The 26,508-nt window shown below is 32.8% G+C and overlaps 1 protein-coding gene across 3 annotated transcripts; it reads left to right on the top strand.

Moving 5' to 3' along the window:
* The first annotated feature begins 1,202 nt into the window (after window positions 1–1,202).
* On the top strand, window positions 1,203–25,539 carry LOC113495960. Of its 3 annotated transcripts, none has more exons than XM_026874967.1 (3): window positions 1,203–2,274; window positions 18,726–18,898; window positions 22,122–25,539. In XM_026874967.1, exons 2-3 carry the CDS (start codon window positions 18,747–18,749, stop codon window positions 24,799–24,801), a joined length of 2,832 nt encoding a protein of 943 aa, XP_026730768.1. In that variant the 5' UTR covers window positions 1,203–2,274; window positions 18,726–18,746; the 3' UTR covers window positions 24,802–25,539. The 3 variants fall into 3 exon arrangements, with proteins under 3 accessions (XP_026730768.1, XP_026730767.1, XP_026730769.1); XM_026874966.1 differs by lacking the exon at window positions 1,203–2,274 and adding an exon at window positions 8,735–8,932; XM_026874968.1 differs by lacking the exon at window positions 1,203–2,274 and adding an exon at window positions 17,893–18,242.
* The last annotated feature ends 969 nt before the right edge of the window (window positions 25,540–26,508 follow it).

Raw genomic sequence — 26,508 nt, forward strand, 5'->3', positions numbered from 1 at the left:
AGGTGACAAAAAAAAAGACATGTGGGTCAAATGATTGGTTAATCTAACTCATATTGACAGAAATGAGTTTCCTTTGAATTTCTACATTGTTCTTTACTAGTCCAGCTCATCACAACTTAGTACTTACTTCTTAATGAGGTACAAATTCAAGACACGCTCCAAACCATTTTCTTGTTATCCTGTTAATTGTCATTTAAATTTCAACCCTATCTGGCTGAACCGTTACTTTCATTTGGCATGGCAATAAACTATGTTCTCTCTCAAGATCGTTGGATATCAAACAAGTTCTTTATAATGTTCTAAGTAATTATGGTTCCCACATTTGTCTTATAAACGAGAGGTAGTAACGGAAAGTGCTTATTTAAATCTACAAACATGCAAACTATTGTTTGTATGTTGATTTTTGAATGGGAATGAGAAGACGAAGCTTGATTACAATTCCATTTTTACTTATAGTACGCAATTTATGGGCATAATTGTATACAACTGTTTTTTGTTTCCAAATATTTGAAGCAAAACATCTAGTACCCTTCTTTGGTATGAAGTGTTATAACAAAAATAAATATTTTTCTTTTAGAGATTCCATACAACATGGGGCCCCTTTTTCATTCTTTGATAATCTCTTGGCAAAGTCCTGTCTATTATGATAATTTGCTGTAACAATTTGCCCGTCTTTCTTTTTTTATTGGTGATAAATAAAGTAAAGTATGAAGAGCTATTATCGGAAATACTCTTAATTTGAATACTTATGAGTAACAAGTTGTAGTAAATGAACAAGAAAATCTCAGTTACACGGTAACACATTAGTGCAACCGAGAATAAATAACAAATTAGTCATAGTCACAAGTCATAGAGCTATTTTACAATGGATGGTGCTATTTATTTTATGCACTTTCTCAGTGAGAAAGCAATGGAATGGGTGAAGCAGTTGCATATTATTACAATGTACTGTGACATTAGAGTATTGAATGTAATCTGATGCTATGAATTGTTCGCATCAGCTAATGAGAAGGGTAATAAATGATATATTGTTTGCTTTGCGATTATATCCCAATATTCGAGCTAGTCTTTTCTTCTTCGTTCGTCAGTGGTGTCAAAGTCGAAGTCTTCACTCTTGAAAAGTCAGAACTGTACTTTGTCTGTATTTGGATTGAACTCGCACTTCATGCGTACGAATTCATATAAAGATACACGAGGCCATACATTCAAGTAATATACGGATTTAAATAAAATCACTTTACTATAGAAATCTAAATCCGACTTAATCCTATCTCGACTGACTGACGCAATTTATGCAAATGACGTAAAATAAATCAAAGAAAGTGAAAACTGTCTTGTAACATCAACTAATATCAAATCATTTTATTGCAGAAGCTGTTAATGAGGTAAAAACTAAATTAAACTAGAAACTAATGATGGCACATAAACTGTATGAAGATTGACACAAACTGGTATGAAGGGATGTGAAACAAGATTATGTCCATGAGAAAATGCGTCGGACGGAACACCTGAGAAAAGCTTATGCAGGAAATATTAATATTTATAGAACAGAAGAAGCATCCAAACTAATGGACCTAATTTTGTGATCCTCGATCAGTTTGAAACGAAAAGATTTTCTTCGATTCGCTGACGTTGAAAATATGCATGGAAAGCAGAAAGCAAACTAAATGCAGTGAAGACTTCCGTCAATCCGCAACGCTCCAAGCTTATTTGATCGAATCGATCTGAGAAAGGAAAATTGCTTCGTTATTGTCATCACTTATTGTCCACAAACACACGATGAAAATATAAGCTTTCGAGATTTATTAGAGAAAGCAAATATTACCTATAGAATTGCATCTGAAGATTTCAACAATATTCTCAAGATTATTAAGTCGTCAATAGCAAGTGCCAGCTTGTTAAGTAATTGAGTATCATCATCATTTCAATAAGATAGTTATGAAGTAATTGATAGGTCCATTCTAAGCAACCTGTGATTACTGACAAAATTACAATCTGCGGTCGAGTAGCACTGATCGCTTTTTGTTTCGGGTGAAAATTTAGAAGATGTAGACGAGACAATTAGATTTGAAACGGTAAATATAATATTGCACGGCGTAACCTCTGTAAAGGTTATGTGAAATGCCGTTGATATTATGAATCGTTATGAAGATACACTTTTACTGGTGCCGAGAAAGAAGAATATTATGGCGAGAAGGAAAGTGCTTCAGATGATTGAAGAAATGGAGTGAACGGGTGCAGGTAGGAACTGCATTGGACAGATGTGTTTATCAGGTGAGATTTAAATTCATTTCCTTTTAAAATTGTTATGCTATAGTCATAATTTTCGAAAATTCTCCAGTCATCATCATCATCATCACAGCCTATCGCCGTCCACTGCTGAACGTAGGCCTCTCTCAAAGACCGCCAAAATTCTCCAGTATTGGGTAGGAATTCATTAGGAAGATATATTGCATCATTCCGAGTTGATTTCAAAACAAGAGGAAGACGTAACGTTATTAAAAGAAACTAGTTTTTTACGTGACTAGGACTCAAAAGTTAAATAATAACTTGATTGTAATTCGTCATGAACAAGGTAATAGAAAACGTGTTTTGTGAAAATTTGCAATAACAAAACAATCTCGTCATTAGTTTACGAGTATAGAAATTGTAAAGTTGTGTTAGATAGTAATTACTGTTGCTATGGTAACTGGTAAACGATCACTTAATATGGATGTGAGATCAATTGCAATCAGTTGAGAGAAATCGCGATATTTAGTACTTAGATTAATGCTATGAGATAACGTTTGAATAATGAGTCTTTAATTTATTCTTTTTGAAATATTATGATTCATTTTATTATTATTACTTTATTTTTAGTCACCTCGCTTAGTTTTGTCCACTAGAGTCCTTAACCATGAGCTGAGCTCCCCGGTCGCGAGCAGAATTTACCGCGTTAGATCAAAATTAATGCCTGAGTAAACAGTTGTTTAATAAATCATTTGTACTCATAATAAATGTAATTTGGAGCAATAGGGCAAGATACTAAATTACAAACTGCACACAATTTGCAGTAATATCTAATTTAAAGAATGAGTCATAGAAATTTCACAAAACCTTGATTGTAATAGCTTACGGTGCCTTATAGAAAATTTACTTATTTGCAGAAATCTAAAGACAACCGCAAAGAGATTTTGCTAATTTAGGTAGAAATTCTCACTCGATTGGGTTCAAAGAAAATTTAATAAGTCGCTATTATATTCCTGCGGCTACAATTTACTCATTTCCTTACTGGATAGTGGTTTGGTTAGCTCCTAACCGGACCGTGACAATATCTGGAATTAAATTGTCGTCGTAGCCGTGAGATCGAGCAAGGTCTATTTTTGGAGAGGCTCGTGTTGAAGAAAATTTTGAATTATAGGTACTATGTTGACTTTCATTATCAAACTAGGTATAGGGGCTACACAAAAGCCTTGATTGTGAAAAGAAGTACGTATTTACAATTACAACAGAAAAAAAATAACTTAAGTTAGGCATATAGTCAAGATCGATCTAATTACAAAGTATTCATAAACCCCGTTGGAAGCTTTCATCAAAAAATTATGTGACCGTTTTTTTCATAAAAGAGATCGTCAGTTTCTATGTCTGCATCTAATCATAGCTCTAATGCTTTTCTATGCATCTGATTATTCTGTTGCACATAAACCTCTATTAGTATTCAGATCATGAATACTCCAGAATACGATTATAGGACTAATGACAGTACCACTTTAGATCATCTGATCTACACCATAATCTCTCTCCACCAGCTGTTTTTGCTCAATTTCTCTAATATCATCCATCAAAAGCGATAGTTGATCGCGATTTACCTTTTTCTAAAACAAAAGCAAGTTTAGTAGAAAACCTACGGATTACGTGTAATAAGTTTTTGTTATCCATGTTTTTACTGTGTACCTTTAGAATAACAAAAACTAGTACGTTGACAGCGTTAGAAAGTGCAAGTTTAATGTCTAAAAAGTCTAAGGCTTGATCGTGATCTATTGATCTGCCATAAAGAACTCGGTCATGGCTGCTGTGACTCAAGTTTCATAATTGACAGTTGACGATATAATCAATTTAATTACTTTCTTTTCATTGGTGTCTGGTTTAAGCGGTGTAAAAGCTGGAGACGGAAATGGAAATGTTGTGTAATTAAGTTCTATTGTTATTTAATTATGACGTTCTCATGTTTCTTTAATATTATAGCAAAAATATCTCTGTAAGTAGTATATAGTAAAATAACGTATTTATTTTTAATTCCTAAATAAAAGGTATGGATTTTTTATTTCTCATAAAAATTGCTGGGAACTACGTATATTTAAAGAAGTAAATTTTAGCTTGAACGTTTAATTACCTGTTAAAACTAAGAATAATTTAATTAGATCGTATCTTAGGTTGCCGTCCTCAGGCAGTTTGCTCATACATCTTAGTCGCGATAACATCTCAAAGATTTATACTTGCAACTCTTAAAAATGTAACTTTTGCATACTTTCAACGAAAACTTCCTCATATGTATTCAAATTGCACATGTCTACCTCTATATAGACTCTGGTATAAATTCTGTGCGCGTTCGTATGATAACCCTTTGACGTTCCATGCTTGCATTCCTAAAAAAATGATAGGTAGAGGTTGTGGATAAGGGGAACAAAGAAAACAGACCTAGTTAAGTGTTAAATAATACATTTAAAGGGCTTAAAAAATATTTTTATCACATGAGTTAGGAGCGGTTCGATTGAGAGTTAAAATATTGCAAGTGCTGCAGGTTATTAAAATAACCAATCAAAGGCGAGGATACCCTATACATTTTCAAAGGAAATGTATACGGTTCTAACTGTTATTTATCGTTATTTTATGTGTTGTCTTAGCGGCAATAGAATTACACTATTTGAGAAACTTTCAACTGTCTAGCTACTAGTTGTCATGGTTCTTGAGATTTAACTTGGTGCCATACGGATGGATCTCAGTATTTCAGTTTTTACCCTTTAGGTACTTAACCCAAAAAAAGCTGTTAATAATAATAGCAACGCCAGTATCGTCACAACTAAAATGATCCATCGACCATCAAATACAGCCCTAATATGTAAAATAATCGCACATATAAGTAACAAAGACGTAGTAATGATCAATGAAGAACTCCAATTTGAACAAGTAGCTCTGCAGCCATACCAACACGCCTAGCCTTTGTATGCCTTTGTTGCTGCAAGAGAAAGCACACAATAACTTCTCCATATTCAAGTCGTGTAACATCACTAAGAAGCACGTGCTTACAAACTGCTTTATATAACGCGAGGATCAAAGATCATACACGTGAAGGTCGTTGGAGTAACCTTAAAAGATTTTTTAGATCAGTTGCCGTAAAACATAATTATGGGCAAAATGATGTGAATTTGGCCGTCCTAGTTTTGTTTGGTAATGTTTCTTAATATATGCTAGTAGTAAGGAGAAAAGCTTCTTCTGGTTTGATGTAGAAGAAAACTAGTACTTATATTCTGTAGTTAGAATTCCAATAGCACCAAAAATAATCCTCATTATTTTAATAATCACCTTAAATAAAACTTACAAGGTGGGAAAAAAGATAGAATCCCTTATTTTTTTAATACAAAAAGATAAAAATGAGAGCTAAATTAAATTTAAGCATTCTAGATGTGACTCAAATGGCACCATTTTTGCAACACAAGGGCGTGATTCAGTCGTCTTTGGCCTATGAGAATTCATTTTCTACCTCACGTTTCTCGAACAAATTTATCGGTTCGATCTGGGCCAGTGTTGCTCAATCATTTCAAAAATCCTAGAATGGAAAAAATAATACCTTCTGTATCAATATAATTTAGGCATCAGGTAAGCACCAGAATAGGAAAAAAGATCAAAATAAAAATATAATACAAAAATTTAATTCAAATCCTTAATATTGCCGAAGTTTTTTTTCCTAGTCTCCTAGTCTATGTTACTCGAAAAGTATAAAGATTTGAACTACACATCTAAATTCTACATAAAAAAAGATTTGCACTCAAAAGTAAAGTAAAACAAAAAAAAAAACATATTTTTCGGCACTGGTGTGTCAAAAGCACTTTGCGCATATTTCATGCCAAATTTGTAGGGACCCGATATTGTTTTTATTGATTCTCCATTGAGAAAAAATCTTATTATTAATGTAAGGCAAAATGTTTGAGAAGTGTTGGTCGTCAACCTCTTTTAGTTTAGAGTTGGTTCAACAGATGTTATCAGTCACGATTCGCGGACACATCAGCTAACTGTCGCTGTAATTTCGAGATTATCTCGCCGTGATGTGAGGAAAGCTTAAAAATTATTTTTAGTTTTGTGTAAGCTTTCCTAAGCCATTGAACTTACAAATTTATCTACTTATTTTTTTAATTGATTCAGACAACCTGAATATGACCTAAGGCTGCTTTATGAGTGGCTAAATTGAAATAATTTATAGCCTCTGCGCTTACAATTATATTGGTTTATTTAAAAATCATTTTGCAATTACTTAGCGATTCCGGACATTTATTTCATTATTCTATCCTCTACTCGTTGATTTTAGATTTTTAAAATGATTTTAATTGTTTAAAAATAACATCAACTACTTTTATTTGTACTTAGAATTGTTAGATTGCAGATTATAGTGTCTCTAAGTGTGCGGTTCCTGAATAGAGAATATTCTCATTCCCATAGAATAGAACCGAAAAACTTCACTCAATTCAACTTTTGATACAAGTAATAAATTAGTTATAAGTGAAGGTTACTATTACGTGTGCGCATCATTACGGTTACACAATATGAAGTCTTCAAAATTGATTGTTTGCAGCTGTCTAATTAAGTAATATAGTTATGTGAACCGGTTTCATAAGTAATCAGTTAGGTATTTTTAGGTGTTCAAAGTGACTTTTGTCAGTTAGTGTCGGCATTAGCGGCAGGAAAGTACCTATTTGGTTTTATTATTATATCAATTTGATCTTTTATATAGATTCTGGTAGGTTATCTAAAAAATCGTGGATGAAATTAATCACATCAGTATCAGCGCCATCTAGCAGTTTGAGACGGAAACACGAGTATCAGTGAACTTACTTTATATTCAACATAGGTGGCGCTACCGCAAAAGGTCGCCAACAGTACTACGAAGTTTTATGTTACGCCGCTAGATGGCACTAAACTAAACATTTCAGTAAGGGTTTGTTCACAATGGTGTTAACAGTATTAAAAGTGAGTTAATGTAGAGTTTGATATAAATCATTTTTAATGAAACATTTTTTTGTGAAAATTCATGATGTAATTTAAGATGCTTATTTCAAGGAAATTATTACGGCAAAGATCTACATAGACGAGATTATTTACCACTGTATTTTTGAATACTGTACAATCTGTGTTAGTAATAAAACTAGTAAATGTCTTAATTTTGTGTCCAAATTGAACACTTCTAACTTTATCTTCGACTGTTTAAGTTTTGAGTCTTACGGTTTTATGCATAAATCTGATTTATTTTAGATATTCTTTCGATCGATTGACTTAACTACTGGGGATGCACTTCTGATATTAGTTATTTTAAGTAATTTAATATACCTACTCCTCGAATATTAATAACGGACGTCGGTAAATATACAAAAGACCGAAATTCAAATAAGTCACCGTCCATTCCTCAATTTCAACATATAGGCGTGTGTAATTTGTTTTTATAATTATTTGAGTGTTAATTAATTTCCTAGATGCCTAAGTTCTAATGAGTAATGAGTCCAAGTAGGCCGCATCGTAAATACCCTCGCTTGCTTTCTCAAACGATTCTATTTACAGTTCTTAGTTCTGCTATAAGTTTTTTCGGGTTATTAATATTTTGACGTGTCTCTTCATAATACCCATTACTTAGAACAGAAAATTTCGTTTTAAGTTTTCTGTTTTGAGTTCAATGATATTACTTTGTATTTGTGTTTGGAATATTTTTGGTATATTAATATTGGCTTCAGGTAATTTATAAAGGAAGATATTACTATGATTAAAATTTCAATTATTTTGTACTTGCCATAGAATAAATTACTTAGTACTTATTCAAAATTCTCCTTTTGATTTCCAGAAGTCATTTCACCACGTTTGGAATTATAACGTCCACACTGATCTTTTGCATGCACAGTTAATAAATAATAGGCAAAGGAAAAATATGACATAAAAATCTGAAAGTTTTTATTTCCAATAGGCCGTTTTCCAGGCACCTTAAAAATATAGTACTGCTAATGACTATATGCACGGTTCCAAAATGTCATTCTTGGAGAAGAACCTTTAAGAGACTCCATGCTGCATCCATATGATGAAGTGGATGTCTGCTTAAGTGTCTGCCTTTCTAGGTGGTACCTACAAGATAAATGTGAACAGAATATCTTGTGGATCTGTTATGGTAATAAAAGATTAGGCTAAAGCAAAAAAATACTAAGTTTCCGATCATCGATAGTAAAACTGTGTAGTTCTTTTCTATGAGGCAGTGAGATTATCGACTGTTAAGTCAGTAACAGAAGGATAATCTTATTAAGTTTCGATATCAGATCGCTTTGATTTTTGAGTATTGTAGAAGTTGTCCACAACCCACAATATTTTCAAATCGTGTCACATAACCAGCGTCTTCGGAATTCAAAGATCCATCGACATTGTTTACGTTTAGGAAAACCGTAGTATCATTTACATAACCTTGTCGAGGCCGCATTTTTGGGCTTCTAATTTCTTCCGAAGGCCCAATCGAATCTAGTTTGGCTGTGTCGGCACGGTTGTTGTTGGAATGCACTGTGTCTTGTGTGTCCCAGTAGGGGAAGTAGCACGACATACCGTTATGCATCTTCGGACGCCAGTCTGTCGGTATACACGGTGCTACCCGCGCGTGTCGCAACGGGTAATCGCGAGTTAACGTTAAGTTCGATTGAAGTATTCATTAACGGTAAGTTAACTCTTTTTTTGTGGTTTGATCCGATGCTCTCCGATTAGCTGTTTCGTTTCATGGTAATCTGGATTTGAAGTCATGGATTTTTCTGGATTTATTTTTCTTGTATTTGAAATATCAATATTTTTTTGTATCATCCTAATCTCCAATACATAAAAATAATCCGAGCAGATTCTAGCTAGTCTCTGATAAGAGGTATTAGAAAAATTGGTTCTAGCTTTCTTTCGTCTTCATGTTTTTGTAGGCATGGAATGAGGGAAATAGGTTGTTATGATTCTCTTAAGGAAGAGCTGGCAACCTGTCGCTTAAGCGTTAGTGCATTCTTGCGGCCAACTGCGGTATCTACCTTACTATTATATGGTAACACTTTATATGTAACTAGCCCTAGGTTCGTTTTCTAGGTGGAAATAACGTAGCGGTAAATAATATTGATGCGTACACGATTTGCGTGAAAAATATTATCACTGTGATAATTGGGATCATGTCATCAATTTAGAACATCTGAAGAACGTTTGGAATTTTAGATAGATTAAATCACTTCACTTCAAAAATCTTCTGAAACTTATATTACTTTACCTTCTGTCCATTGAACATATCAATGTATAGATGTTTAACAGCCCAAAGTCATTCGCAATCATCTCTTGCTTTTTCGATATTTTGGATCATGCTGTTACTATCATAATAAATGAAATAATAGTTCAGATAGATTTTGATCTCAATAGCACAAAAAATCACCATCCTTATAACAATATGTTTGTCGATCTAAATACTAAACCAGAAGCGGTAATTCTACTTGTAATTGACGAAATGACAATTAATATTGCAAGTATCGAAGTGGAATTAATTCTACCAAAAGCCGCTAAACAATGCGTTAGCCGTGCGTGAGTATAGTCTAATATTTTCTTACTGGTACACTGTGCATGATCTTGCTGAATTCTCGACATTGCACTGGAGAGAACGAATCGAATTATGCAATTTATAGATACGAATTAATACGATACTATTTATTAGTCCTCATTTGTCAATAGAAGGTTTGAATTAAATATTTGTATTTATTATATTGTTTTAACAAGAAAAACCGTTCATCGGACTTCAAATAAAAGAAAGAATAAGAAAAATTCATTCAGTTCGAAGTTTAGGGGTAAGAAACATAAAAAAAACAATATAGACCAACATCCTCTTTTTGACGTCGGTTGAAAATTAAATATCACAAGTAATTTTGCAAGAAGGATTTTTCAGTTAGTTTTTCTTGGGAATATAGAACAGTTGTGATCCATAACTTTCAAACAGTCATCAATAATATGAAATATTATCGCATTTAATCTTGATTTCATTTCAAGGGAAACATGTTTTTTGGTTTTTACTAGGTATTATAGGTGTGAACTCCCTGTAACGTACAATACGAACCTCGCTCTAAGCCTCCTTCATAAGCGGTAACACCATTATACTTACGTTATATTCGATGATGTAATTATTTAATTAGATTATAATAATTACCACGTATCTATTTACAAAGATAAAAGTCAAATTATGACACTTTATTATTTTTTCTCTCTTTATTATATCGAACTCATTTTTCATTGGAACAATGATTTTCATGAAATTTGTTTAAAAAAAAACCTTCGGATGTTTTTCATTCAATACAATATATGATTGTCTTTAAAATACATATATTTAGTGTCGTGATCTTTAATACAGAAAGTTACTGAGGTTCTTCTGAATTTTATTAATTTTGTATGGGACCCCACGTATGCACTTGAGTAATACCTCTAAATTATTTGGGTGCTAAGTAATTTTAAGTGAAAACTAGTTACAAAATAGAGCCATCGATGTTTAATAGTCAATAACAATAAGAATTGTAGTCTCATAACACACAGCTAAAAATAAAGCCCTTCACTTACTAGATCCTAAGTTTTGATGTTAATTGAAATACTAGTAAATACACAACTAGAAAAACACATAATATACACAACTTGACCTTTGGTATAATTAGGTACAATTTCTGTAGTTTACGTTAAATGACCAAAATCCAGAGGTTTAAATCTAACGATGCTTCTATAGTCTTTGCTGGAGAAAATTCATACTTACTTAATCTTCAATCAAATCAAAAACAACTATAAAACACATGGTTCAATGTCCAATCAATAGTGTTGAGGTGTTAATAGAAACACATCCATTAGCCATTTCTCCAACCCACTTACAAACCATCAGTGATGACATCTCGACCACTAACTAACAATACAAACAAACAACTTCAGGTGAAAGTGTGGAACGAAAGTGTGGCCACATTTAAAATCAAACTGTGAAACATGTTGTTAAAGATTTGAACTATAAATCAGACACCATTGGTTCTAATGCAAAGACAAAAAGAGATGAACATTTTGACATGCTCGTGATATTACAAGCCTTTTTTCTTCTTTCAAACGCCAATCCAAAATAATCTTTATTTTAAAGTGCAAAAGTTTTATACTGACAGTGTCAGCAAAAGATTTTGTTTAAACAACAAAAACATGCAATTGAAAAAAAAAAACTACCAATACAAGCTTGAGGAAATTTTACGGGACAAAATGACAGTTATTTCACGTTAAATGAAAAAAGAATCAACGAAATAGGTTCATCCAGACCGAAATTCTGAGGTATCAAATAAACAAAAACAAATTTCACATAAAGTGAAAACATACGCCTTTATTAAATTGGTTGACAATTTAAAATTAAAATTTTACGATTAATCATGATACAATTGACTATAGTTAGTAAAGTATGCTTATCAATGAAAGCTATAAAACCATCTTCGTCTCTGACATTGGTAGCTTAAACTTTTTCATTTGAATTTCTACTATCCCATAATCATTAGCGTGACTTATGATCATCTAGAGTTTTCTTAATATCGTGACTTATATCATGAGTTAATAGATTTTCACGCTGTGTAACTCAAAAAGAAATTAAACTAATAAACTGGTTGATGCGCTTCCATGCATGAATTTATATTTCTAAGATTGTGCACCGGTCTTAACATTGATAAGTCAGCTGGTGTAGTATTTCCCTATATTGAATCAAGGCTACTTTCGCTCAAAGATTATTGCGTTTTAAGGGCACTTTCATTTGGTACAAGTTATCCTTGTTTCATTACGAGCATAACGCTTTCTCCATTGATCCGGGAGAGAATATCTGTATTACTTTGACCAGTATTTATTGTAATGTATCTTCATTCCTTTTAACACCACGTCGATTTAATTAACTGCATTCTTCTGGTGTTTCCACTGTGAATTGACTCCAAAAAAGTGTATTTTATTTAGTCCATGTATGAAAACACCCAGATTCAGAACAAGCATTCGTGGATTACACTAATGTTTGTCTTATGCAGGTATCAAACCTGCGATATCTTGCTTGCAGTTTTATAATCGTCTTTTGACACTTGTCTCTTGTGTTTTTACATTTCTTGTCATATCTCTAAAATTAATTGAAAGTCAAATATAATTACTTGTCAAGTCAAAGTTCAATGAGCAACAATTATGCCTGAGAGCGTGTTTTTAACAAACAGCTATGTAAACACGTTACACTACTATGATTATGTAACTGTATGGATACTGCAATTGATTTATATGACATGTGTGCGATATGACCTGAATGGTAAGACGTTGAAATCTCCAGTCACCATACTAAAGGCCCAACAATTACGTCACTCCCATCACCTTTGAGGTTAGAATAGTGACACGAGTTTCTTGGGAAAGGTCACTTTTGATTAATTGTCTGTCATCGTTTGTCTCTCTAACCCATTGAGATGTCAAATGATATGTAACGGGTTTTCATAGAGACCCAAATTCAAATGCTTCACTTAGTTCCCATTAAGACTTTGTGGGGTAAATTTATTCTATGAATTTAAAAAGGGTAATTAGCAGAATTACAATTTTGATGTAACTGAAAACTGTGATATACTACAATTGAATAATCCGTAGTAAAACAACGGTCATGAAGACCACTTGCCGTCATTGACATGCAGAATGAAATTGATTAAAAAATGTTATACAACCCAAGGTTTGATACCAAATACTCTCTTCATGTAACTCATGATCAAGATTGGCATAGAACAAGACATTTAAATCAAGAATCAAACTAATTCGATTTATCAATTGTAAAACATAAAAGAAATGTGTGCCAGTCATTGTGACCATTAAAGTCCCGTTGTATTCGTGAGCAATGTTGGCACACTTTGCCATAAATGAATGGTTTTCGTACCATAACAAGCGAAGGATGGCTTTCATCGCTTTGTTTGAGAAAGGGAAATGGTTCCAAGTGTTTTTGTCCTTTCAGTTTTGTTGACACAAGTTTTGCTTCATAACTGTCTAGCATATATTCACTATTGGGTAGTAAGGCCATTTTAAAAGAGTTACAAACTGCTTGCTTACATAGGCCATGAATTAAAGAAATCACTTGTTTATTAAGCAAAATGGATTTTAATTTTAACGTTATTAGGATGACGAAAATGTATGCAGTTAGTTTGGAAAGCTAATTTTAATTTTTAATTTGTTTATTACAGGTTCAGTAATTATTTTTATTATTAATTGAGGATTACCGCCGGAACCAACACCTGTTATTGTACACAAATAGCGCATTTTAATAAGGCAAAAAACATAAATGATGTGTCCTAAAGTAATAAGTAGCTTTTGGCAATGATTTCCTAATTTCACCACGCCAGTTCTATCGCATGATAGAGGTCCTTATCATTTGCGTCAGAATGGAAACAATTGAAGAAAACCAAATTGGACAATTTATTTCTCACATCTATATATCATTACCCTAAATCGCAATACAGGGCGTTGTAGGAAACACCCAAACCAATAATGTCACAATCTATTAAACAAAACTAAAACGTCATATTTGCAAAAATAACACACGACACATAACACTGTCCCCATACTACTCACATGTCTTTTGAAAAAGTAACCTTATCAGTAAGAAATAGAGTATCAAATTGTTTGTTTGCTTTTCGTGTGTTGTGATGCGTAAAGTGACATAAATTGGAAAGTGTTTCCGCCTATGATGGACCAATCATGCCATATTGCACACAAATTATCGTGTATTGATACAAACTGTTTATTATGGTTGATACGCTACCCTGGTAGGTTAACGCACTGTAGCACTTGCCTTGTCTTAGCTTTTTTTTGCTTTAAGAACATTTATCCTGGGTTCTTCTTTGAGAGGAACAAAAAGGAACTCATATTATATGGGCTTTATGACAAAAGTTAAAAGAAAACAATAATTTTAATAATCCTCTTAAAAAGATTGTTACAGTCTCTTCCTCAAAATTCCTCATCATCATCATCATGTAATTTGTACAAGTGCTTATATTATCAGTTTTTACCCATACTTCATTCATAAAAATAAATGCTATCTGACTAATTAGGACTATATGATTATTGCTAAAAATTTCAAGTTAATTGCTGGATTCTTTCACGTATATACTCGTAGATGGATTAAGGAAGCAGAATGTGACACGATAATTTTGTTAAACACGTTTAACAATTAGCATGCCATTCAAGTATTTAGTAAATATTTTCACACATAAGTTCGAAGAGGAAGAAAGTAAAACATTACTAAATTTAGACACAGATATTATCAACGATCATTCCTTTCTTTTAAATGACTAGAATGCTGCAATAGCGCTCAGTCACGAATAGAATCTAGAACACGAATTCAAATCTTGAATCGCATTGATATTGACCTTAAACACTTTTTAATTAGATGGCAATCTGAAAGCAATTATAGAAATTATAATGATACTAATCATGCTATAGAACTCGATTTAAGAGTAAAAAGTGTAACGGAAGCCATTCTTTACAAATGACATCTATTTCTCACATTCATTGAAACCTTGTAAATTGCACACACAACATAATATTAATGCCTTATACTATCTTATTTATTTTGGTATTTAACTTGATTTCCATTTCTTTTTCCACATTCATGAGAAACAGAGCATGACTAATCTCAAATTGTTCTTTATCATATTCTGCATAAGATTCATATTTTAACTCAAATGACTGACCTTCATACAAAAATGTTTATTCAATTTCACCATTGTCTTCCACATCAACGTCAGTTTTGCATTGATTAAAATTGGTTACAAAGGTTTTCGTGAACATTTATTTGGAAGAAAGTGGAGTAATTGTCATTCTCAGGCCATTGGAATAAATTAAAGGTTCCATCAAATTATTCATCTTCTTTCGAGTCCAGTTGGTGAATGTAAGAAACTGGTACATTCAATTATCGTTGATTAAACTTATGCAACTAAACATTCTCCAATACTCTCGAAGAGTAATCTATAGGTCAGTGATGTTTGAAGAATTGTACGTAAACTCAATTGTGCAAAATTTTTAATGAAATGAAATCTTTGCATACTATTGAAATTGTATGATGATGATTTTTTTGAGTTTTTCAATGATAAATCCTATAGAATCGTCATTCTCTGATCAAACTATGATACATACAACCAAATATATTTCAATAGAATTGCCAGTAGAAACCACTCCGCAATTGAATATGTACGAAATTGTATTTATCTCTCAAAGTCAAGTATACTTTACCCTTCCAAAGCAACCTGCAATCTCTCCTAAGAACAGGTAGAAAAAGAAATGGGAACGCGTGCCAGTGCGTCAGTTATATCATTAACATAATAATCGTGCGCAACACGGCCGGTTGTGGTCTAAGTAAATCGATCAGGCGTTTCTAGAACATTCTAGATTACTGATAATTTATCTTTATCATGACATTCATCAAATTCATCTTTGTCAGTATCGTTTGCCTGTGATACTTCGCTATAGTCAGTTATAGCTAGTTCATTCTTATCAATAAAATACAGTTAAAAAAAAGGATAACAAAATCTGCATCTTTCAAATAATCCGAAGATTTTAGCCAAACTTCCACTAGACTAGCATTATTGTTTATTTCTTTAACATTATTACGCTTGTGGTCATGCTGTTACCAGTTTTAGTACCCGTCAAACAGAAAACAGCGAGCATGAATGGCATGCCCCACAGTTTATGTTGAGCCTGACCTAGAATCTAAATCTAGATTTGCATTAGCTGTACCTAAACATGTCAAGTTCTTAGAACATACTCAAGATCTTAATGATAAGATGGAACTTGTTTAAAGTTAAACTGATGTGGTATGATAAACTATTAGAATTAAAATTGAACTTACCGTAGAACGTTTTGCAAAAATTCTTGATGATGATTCTCATAATTTTCAAATGAGTGGTTTGAGAGTTTTCTCCTATGTTAACATTTTCCCGCTTGATTTAATTCTTTTAAACGATTTAATGGAATTCGCTGATTCTTATAACTTGTTCTTTAATGTCAACGTACTACAACTTGTAATTAAGTAGTTGAATGTTACGGTCAAGCGCGATAAACATGGTCTCTTGCGGGAAGTGGGAGTCTTTGGATGCAAAATATAAACAGGGAGAAATACTTTATTTTAATTTCATCTTCACGCTCTTACTTCCTTATGGGGTAGTCAGATACCATCAGTTAATGGATTCTGATGATGATGAGCATTATGTAACTAGGAAGATGGGATTGACTTGCGCGCTTAATAATAACGTCATACGATGGTTATGCTTTCAACATCTTGATGTCAAAAACCTATGACGATTGCTATTCTTAATAGATTTCTTTTACATATTTCTAGATACTTCGACTTTATCTTTTTCAAGCAATGGTAAAGCCATTTTTACCTGGGCTATTTATTTTGTATAAGCAGATTACGTCAATACACAACTATTAAGTATTTTACAATTATTTAGACGTCCGTTTATAAAAGCTTTAACGGATTTCATGAACTTGGCTGGAGACACGGGTTTTGATGAGAAAACGTAAACAAACTTATATATGGATACCAGGAAGATTTCTCATTTAGTCTGTAGAAAGTTATGGAAATTAATGATGAGTCATTAACCCGCAGTTCCGAGTATGTTTTTATTAATACTTAAAGCACGAGTTTTGAACTGTGTCAGTATTACAGTGACGCATAAGATCCTTTAATACTAGGTTAATTGAAAAGTTCACCAAGCTTTAAAGATGTTAATAAGACTTGTATTAATTTTATCCCAAAAATTAACTATTGGATTAATGAGAAATGATCTACTGTTTAAAATGCAAGTGCTTGGACAATGTGATCGATTTTTTTCTCTTTACATAAGAATTGATTGTTATTTATAATGAGATCTGTAAATTCCAGATAAATAATTCATATTTCTTCTTTTGGATAATGTATAAAGTGTCACAGTTTAAACATCACGTGGGCGTCTGACGTAGCTTCACGCACCCTTGAAAAAATCTCTGTTGCCCTGGAATCTTTACGATACAGTCAAAGCAGTAACACTTTATTACAGCTAACATAGCGGACAACACAATTTAAGTGAAACTTTAAATATTTCTAGTAGGCTTTTAATTTTTTCCTTTTCTATTAATAACGCTACATCATATAAAATCTATTAATGTCGCATAATCAAAAATTTTAAAGGTAACGGGAAAACGGGACCTTTAAAGTGTGCAACTGGGTCACTAATGTGTTGGGCATGGAGTCAAAACTTGTCGGTCATGGCCGTGCGGGCAATGACCTCTTGTTGTCTCTTTCTAACCGAACGATGTCAATGATGAGGTTTTTGGTATTACCATGGATCTGAAAAAAAATAGGCTTTGTTATGGATGAGGTATATTATATAAAAGAGAGAGAGAGAGAAAATATTATGTTTTTTTTTTTTGTATTATTTTCGGGGTTGAAATTCATAATCAGATTTATAATTTTCGTTACAATTATAATTATTTACTTAGACTTGAAATGAAAATGAAATTTATATACCATATACTGTTAGAAAGTAAAATAAATAAAAATTTAATACCACATTACAGCATCATGGCATTATTTTAAATTTTCTAAGAAAGCAAAATAATCAATATTGTACTAAAAAAACTCAAGTTATTGTTATTGTTAGTAGCCATATCAATTTTGTTCGAATAACGAAACTCTTTTGGAGCCCGTTGAACCTGTGAAGGATGTTTTTAGCCGTGCTTACGGTAGTACATATGTGTTGATTAGTTGAATATATTGACACAAGTTTTTACCATAATGTCATTACCCTTAAGTAGAGTCAAATTCATAACTGTATTCAAGGAAGATACCAAATTCATAATTCCATACAAATGTGTTGAAGAAATCATTTATCCATTTCAAAACGTTGTCAATTTTACTTCTTTTATCATCGCTGTCATGTTTGTGTCAACAACATCATCACTTATACTTTCAAGTACGGTTGCAGCAAAAATATTATTCACTTAAATGTCAGTTATAGCATTCGAAAACTAGTTTTTGTTATTTTTGAGGTCAGTACTTAAGAACTAATCGTGTGAAAGTAGTATTCTTAGAATATCATGTGTTACGTCTTAAATATTAACGAGTGTGTGTGTGTCATCAAACAAAAAGCTGTGTGTGAGCACTAAAATATTTTTAACAATGTATGCTAACCACAAGGCGTTGGAATTTTCTTTATGAGCATTTATTTTTGTTTGTTGACAAACCACAGGATTTTTTGTCATATGATTAGTATTTGTTTATCATTTCAATTGGTTGCGTATTATTTTTCTTTGTACCTTTTTTGTTCATTTATAATATGTCTTTTTCTTTTCGTTTGAATGCCTTTAAACTGACTATCAAAAACGCAATATAATTGTAGTTGTAATTATAATAAAAGTGTGACTCAATATCTAACGAAAGTTTTCTTTGTTTACAGGTACAGTTTTCGGTAAACATCATGACGAGGCGAAAAAGTGTGTGTTTAAAGTGGACATTAGTTTTATTAGTAGTTTTAGTTTGTCCTTCCGTTTATACGCGACCTCAAGAAAATTCTCCAGTCGCTACAACGATAGGTGTACAGAATGAGAAATCTACGCAAGCTCCAATAAGGTATAGATTTAATAATTTTAGGTTTAATAGTTTTAAGTTAGAACCTAAAGTCAGTAGTATTGTAAATAATACCAATGTAAACAATATTAAGCCTAAAAACTTAGGCGTGAATTTTGAAAACCACAATGATACCAGTAATAAACGTGTAAGTAATTTTACTAGAAGTCGAACAAGTCGTTTAATCAGAGCAAATGCGTATGTGGCAAAAAAGAAATTCAAACCAAAACCAACAAAAAACAAAAGAAAAGAAGAAACATCTCAGGAAGTCAAAAAACCAGCAATCAGGAAAGTTATAACAAAATGGAGAGATAAGACAAAGTTAGACGATTTAAATTTTTCGTATGAATCGACAACGTCACGCGAAAACGAAAAAAGTACAACTAAACTAACTGGTCATCGTGATGATTCAAGTGCAGAAAATTCAAAAGAGATTAATTCTAAAAGGCATACAAGACCCCAGAATAATGTGCATTATGTTAATTACAATCCTGAACCACAACATCCTGAGGAATCACATGTTTATTCATCTAATATCCATCTGATAGATATGCATTCACGCCCAACCAGACCTCCTTACTTTTATACAAGTATACCAACCCCTACACCAATTATTACCAATGTAGGCTATCCTAAACCGTGGACTCAAATTACCCGAAAAACTACGACACCAAGGCCAATACACAATAATAAACCAGTTAATTTCAATTACCATAATGTCCAAAATTTTGATGGGACCAATTACGAAGTATCAACTTTCGAACCAACCAATTCATATACAGATAGAATAGTTATAAGACCACAAGAGTATAGTCCTTACGATGAAGATTGTCCTACAATATACCTAACTCTGAATAACACATTTCAAGGTCAAGGAAAAGAGGCGTGCCCTGATTTAAATATTGCAGTCAATACAAATGTTGTTAATAAAAATGTCGTTATAGAATCAGAAGAAGAAAGTGATAGTTTATTTCCCGGTGGTTTTGGATTAGGTATAGGAGAAGACTCCGGTGCAGATACATCAAAAGATGAAGAATATTCTGAAGAGACTCTAGGTCAGGAGGAGGAAAGTGCATCAGTTGAAGGAACAGAGTTAGCTAGTTATCATGCAGCAAATAGTGTTGTTCAGTCTGAATCTTCTGAGGCTGGAGGGTATGGTGCTGCAGCTTCTCCGATTTCAGCTATTAGTTCTCCAAGTCGTCCCGCAAGCTCTGATGACGACATATTTAGTTTTTCGTCTTTAGTAGACTTTTTCCGCCCGGCTTTAAACGCTTTAGGTTGGTTGGCAACCATCAATCCATTAAGTATCGGTCTCTTTCCATTATTACTTGCTCCTTTAGGACTTCTATTTGCAGGATCTGGTTTTGCGGCATTATTTGCACCTTGGTTTTTCCCCTACGGTAGAGAAGCTCCCAAAGTGATCCATGTGTATAGGCCTGAATGGCGATGGGACGAAGATTTAAAAACATGGCAACTGAATTCATTCCCTAATAGTAGGAGAATAATATCTGATTTAGGAAGAGCAAATAGGGAAATTAATGAAACTGATGTTAAACTAACGCTCTTTTCGAAACTAAAGGATTGGATGATAACTTTAACAAACAAGCTAAAGGACAGGCAGATTAAGTACGTAGATCCAAACGTCCGTAGATTAAAAAGGAAAAGACGAGAAGTTTGGAAGAAACGTTTAAAAATAACTTGAATTACAAACATCTTTAATATATTCTTATATCTCGAAATGTAACATACATATTTGCTCAAAAACACTATTTGTAATAAAATCTTAATTAAATAATCAGTTTTTTGTTGTTGTGAGACGATACCTCCGATATATTTTTGTTCTGAATGTAGTCACTTGACCTACACTTTTAATATTGCACAATTGATTCAAGATTTCATAAAAGTTCATGAAAAATGAGGTCGTCTTTTAAATTTCAAAGGAGAGGAGAGCGGTTATCAGTGCAATAAGCATACCTAAACTAATGACTTTAGGATCTAATTGTAAAATTGAATAAATATTATTAGTAACATCGTACCTACCGTTTATTAGCTATAATCTTATTTGTACCTGTAAATATTTAATCTTAAGTGTCTTCCGTTTAAATTATTTTTAACAAAATTTTATTTTCTTCCTTTCTATTTGTCATACTATCAATAGATTTTTTCAAACATCTTTATCATTTGCTTATTCTGAGCTGTCTTCTTATTTTCTTTCCTTATTTTATACATCCATGTCATTCACATTTCCTTTTTATATTTTTGAATTCTTCATATTTTATTTGTTTGGTTATTAAGTAGTAGTAGTTTTTCTTCTTTCGTTTTTCTTTCTTTTTTGTACATGAGTTTGTGCTTAACAAACCAAATAAGTCTTTTTGCACCCGATCCCAAATTACTTCCATTTACGAATAAATATCACCAGTTAGAAAAACATATCTTCATGTTTTGTCAACTAACAGTATTATTAGATAGGTATTTATTATTGTATTAAGATATTATTTAAATACTAATATTATTTTAATAAATTTATTTTTAGACTTATAGCGCATGCTTTAGATTTAAATAGTTTTTAAACTAAGTTTTACGTAAGTGTAATATATTAATTAAATTCGTAATTTAAGTTCTGTATAAAAATGTTTTATGTACAGTATTTATTCTTGTTTGGATTTTTAATAATAAATCAGAGCTAATAACTTGTTGGTTGTTTTTTTTTATAATAATTCATAATTTACTGTAATATTGTGATTTGCCAAATTAAGTTAAATTGATGTTTAATAGTAAAAATACCAGTATGTTATGTAGGTATTGTTACTAATTAATTAGTGAATTGACCGAATACTGTCTAATGGAGGCACGCAATCGTGCCAAGCGAAGCAAAAAGAGCTGTCGACGATCGTATGTTACAAAAACCATTCGGATTTGGACTTCATCATCTGGAATACTCAATACTCATACACTTTTCTCGTAATGATCTAATGTTGGGAAATTCTTTAAAACGTTTTTTAAGGACTATTACCGATCTTTTTGTGTAGTAAAATTAATTATTTTCTGTCACACAATGTTAGCATTTTTTGAAACTCATCAGTCATTTTAAATGTTAAATATATTTCACTATACAATTTGGAAAAACAGATCCATAGTCTACTAAATCGAATTAAATGTACTTCTATTAAATATTATGTAATAAATTAGCCCAGTTAAAATAATTATTTATACTATCTCTTTACAGGGAAGCTGAGAAAGCAGCAGCAGATCAATCAGCCCAGTCTACTACTTTACCATCTGATAACTCTTCACGTGATGTCAAATCAAAGGCACCGATACGAGAATCCATCGAAATGGTGGCAATACAACTGCTCGACAAACCTAATGCTACGTCTGAAGCTCCAGTGGTCGCCGATACAAGAATACCACCGAAACTAAAAGTTCAATTTAAACACAAGATCAGACGAAATGAAAATGGCGAAGAACTTGAAAACGCACATCCTGGAGTAGCAGTACCAGTAACAATTGAAGAGTTAGATACAGAAAATAAAATTAATGAAACACCGAGCGAATCATCCACGTCAAATGAAGGTATCTCTACTTGGATTTCACTGAGTCATAACGTGAAGGAAAATTCCACAACAGAATCATCTAAAGTAGAAGAAATTACTAAGAAACCTAAACCAGCATCCTCTAAAAACAAGCCAAAGAGACCTCAAAACAATAAAATCTCTAAACGTCCCATTATTGGAAGTACCAATAAAGCTGACTTAGTTGCGAGTGGATCAGCTATCAATGAAAATGTTTACAACAAAATCAAAGACACAGTATTGTCAAATGTACAGAAGAATAAAAACACTTCCGCTCGTCCATCTTCTACGACTACCACCACTACAACTACTACAACCACAACTGAAGAACCCACAACAAAGAAAGAAACAAAAGCACCCGCTATCGTTCCAGTAATCACAGTTACGTCAAAACCAAAGAAGAAGAATAAGAACAAACAAAAGATTAGTACAACTTTAGCCCCACCCGTTATTGACGACTCTGCTTTACTGCCAACAGAAGCAAAAGAACAGGAAATTGAACTTGAAGTAAGTACACCTGCAACTACTACTAAAAAGCCCAAAAGAAACTCAACAAGAAAGAAGAATAAGACAAAGAAACGCAAGACTTCTACTGCTAAGCCTATCACTGATGTAGCTTTAACTGAAGATGTTGCAGCCCCAAATAAAACTAAATCCAACAAGAATGCTAAGAAGCCAGTAGCTGAAACGGGGGCGATAACTACACAGATTTACAACTATTTGTCAAGAGAAGTAATGCCTTCCGTTGGAGTCGGTATGATTGGGTTAGCTAGTTTAGTGGGCATTGCTGGATACTTTTTATACCCGTTCGCTACTCCTGTTCGTAGAACCTTTGAAGTTGACAAGAGTGATGACTTATACAGAAATAATGCTGAAGAGTATGCGAACGACGGCAATGGGCAAGCTGAGGAAGAAATGTTGGGTACTGTGCTAGCTGGTATGCCTGCTCATGCCAAACAAAAGTTAAACCCTTACGCGGCTCAAACTGCCCACATAAACAGGTATCCAGTTAAGAAAGACCAAGATATCAGGTACAGACATGTCGCAACAGCTTACAGTCCAAACCCAAATTATGGTAAGGTACATTATGCGCAACAAAAAACTGGTATAGCTCATGCCGCTGTTTATTCAAAGCCTATTAACTACAGTCCTCACTATGAGACAAGACACGTTTACACCACAGAAGGTAAATATAATTATGAGAAGCCACAACAACCACATCAACCTAACTATACTCCATCATTCCCTGCAGTTGAACCGATATATGCTGCTCCACAAACTGGACCATCTGGAATCTCATCGTATGGAAATGATAATTCAAACTCCGTAGTGTACGGTGTCAAGCCATCTTCAGAAACAGATTTTAAGCCGGTCTACCCATTCGAAGGTCAGTTTTATAGTGAAACCACCAGCAGTTCCGTTACATATCCACCGACTTCAATGTATCTAGGTTCGAATGACGAGGCTGAAAATCAAAATGACAGTAAATTCGATGAAGAAACAAGTGGTGGTTCCGACTCTGCTGACAATAAGTTTGTTGTAGGAAATGTTCCCAAGGAACTTTCAGATTCTGCAACGCCAGCGGTTGTGCCCGAACATGGACCAAGAAAGTTAAGAAAGAAGCGCAGCATTTCTGGTTCATTAGAAGAACTTTTAGCAGAGAAATTCAATAAGGACATATTTATCAGCAACGAAATTGACGATGTTTATAATATGAACACCCCTATCAGAAACCTGGCTCCTAATGGTCCGGATGACGTAACAGTATTACCAAAAGATGTAAGCACGGTTTTCGCTATTTCTGAACCTAACAAAGAATCTCAAACTAACGAACCACCTACGACCGCCAAAATTGAAATTGTTGAAAGCGTGTCCACTTTACCAATAAACAACAAAGATGAGAAAAGTACGGACGGAGAAAATGAAACAGAGACGACAACGAAAACTTTCAAAGTTTACGAAGTATTTCCATCGAGCGATGGATCTGTAACTGAACGCAACAGTCCTTTGTACTCGCCAACAACTACTTTCAAAAGTATGATGACTGAGACCACAACGGAAGGAAAGTCTGAAACCACATCAATAATGCCGACGTCCGTTCCCATCTCAACGGTAAAACCAAGTCCTACTTCAAGACCGTCTGATGAACCAGAGGTTATTACGTACCCCCCTGACAACCAACAAGGAAGTTTTTTCTCATTTTTACAAAGGCTTGTCGATTTTAAGTTTAGGCTTGGATTAGGCATCTTGCAAACAACAGTCGATGCTTTGAATAGGTTAAGAAATGATACTATGGAGAGAGTAGCAAGTGCATCGAACCCACAAAAGGGTTGATTTAAAAATTCTCATTAATGAAAATACTCACCGATAATATGAGCAACTGTTTTAAATCTTTGATGTTGATTAAAATCGAAGTATTTCAGCACATTTGAATTAGTAGGTCTTAGATTCAAATATTAGTGACTAAGTTTCTCAATTTATTTTAATCATTTTGCTGTCGTACTTGTAATGTAGACTGAAATATCTTGAGAATTTATAAAGACAATTCAAGTAGAAATTGTTAGTTATACTTATTTAGATTTGCATTTATATAATGACTGTATTTCAATCAGTATCAAATTCTTTTAATGTTTAAGATTAGTTGGTATTAAGATAACTATATGTAAGTACAGGGAACGTTATATCTATTTTATAATCGAGAAAATTTATAATTTCAGAATGTTGTCCTCGGCAAATTACTGAGGGAAGCCTACTGAATTTATATTGTGATAAAAACATATAAGTATTCTATTAGAAATTAAATATATACGTCGTGTTTTATTTTGCTTGTTTCAATCGGAAGTCCGTCCTTGAAGTACTTTGCTCAAGTTAGAACTATTTCGTTACGAAAATTAAATTCGAGATATTACTTGTCAATGTAAAATATTATAAAAGACATGTTATACATAAACCGTCCACAAAAAGTAATACATATATGCATAGCATACTATTTTATGTACTTAATCGCTTATAATCACTTTTTATACGTAAATATTTTCGTGTAAATATTGAAATAAAGACTTTTTAGCAATATTTGTTTTTTTTTTGTATTATTTCATAACAACCCTAAATTGCACTGGTAAAAGAAATACGAAAGTACTCAATAGGGTCAGGAAAGATGAAATGTTATTAATTATTCTAGATAGGTAAATTCTAGATAGATAAATAAAAATAAAATAAAAAATAGAGAAAATAATATTCGTAGTTCGGTGGTGGTTAAGTCTTTTGATGCGGTGTTGTTACAACGGCATCTTTCGGATTACTAATACACTTAGAGAGGTTGTATTACAACTAAGCTCTACAAACATTGGTACTACAGATAATACATAGATGGCGCTGTCAGAAGTTTTAAGCTTTATTTTTTTAAGTGGCAATGGAGTCATTTTTAGAGGGAAAATACTTTATAGACTATTTTACGTGGAAGATTAAAAAAAAATACCATGACTGACGAGCTTTTAGAATTTTAAATATTCGTTACAATATGTGAATCAATTAAATTATAAGCTAAATGTTTAGATCAAAATCAAGTTTTGTACTTACAAGTAAACTATTAATACAAAAAAAAAGTGAAACAACTACTAAAAGAAAAGTAATGGGGACACAATATAAGGCATTATGGTATCCCCTTAAACGAATTGATAATAAACTTAGCGAAAACTGTTACCCCAGCAGCAATAAAGTTACCCCAACTTAACAGTTAAATAATAAACCTTAACCCTGCGGTCACTGGCCGGTTAACTAAAAGGGTAAAACGTTTAACATTATGACATTGTTTGAAGGTTTTATGGGAACTGATTTTATTAGAAAATTGTGTGCTTAATAAGTCATGATACCAAATTATGTATTCTCGTCCCGAGAAAGTAAATAAGCTGTTAATCATTTCGTATATTTGTGACATCGACATCGACTAAAGTATCGAAGTTTTTGTAGTTTGTAATATGATCTAGATTATTTGTAAATTACAATTCACAAAGATTTGAAGACTTTTAAAGCAAAAAATAA

Source organism: Trichoplusia ni, chromosome 7 (genome assembly GCF_003590095.1).
Source record: "Trichoplusia ni isolate ovarian cell line Hi5 chromosome 7, tn1, whole genome shotgun sequence".
Classification (NCBI taxonomy): Eukaryota; Metazoa; Arthropoda; class Insecta; order Lepidoptera; family Noctuidae; genus Trichoplusia; species Trichoplusia ni.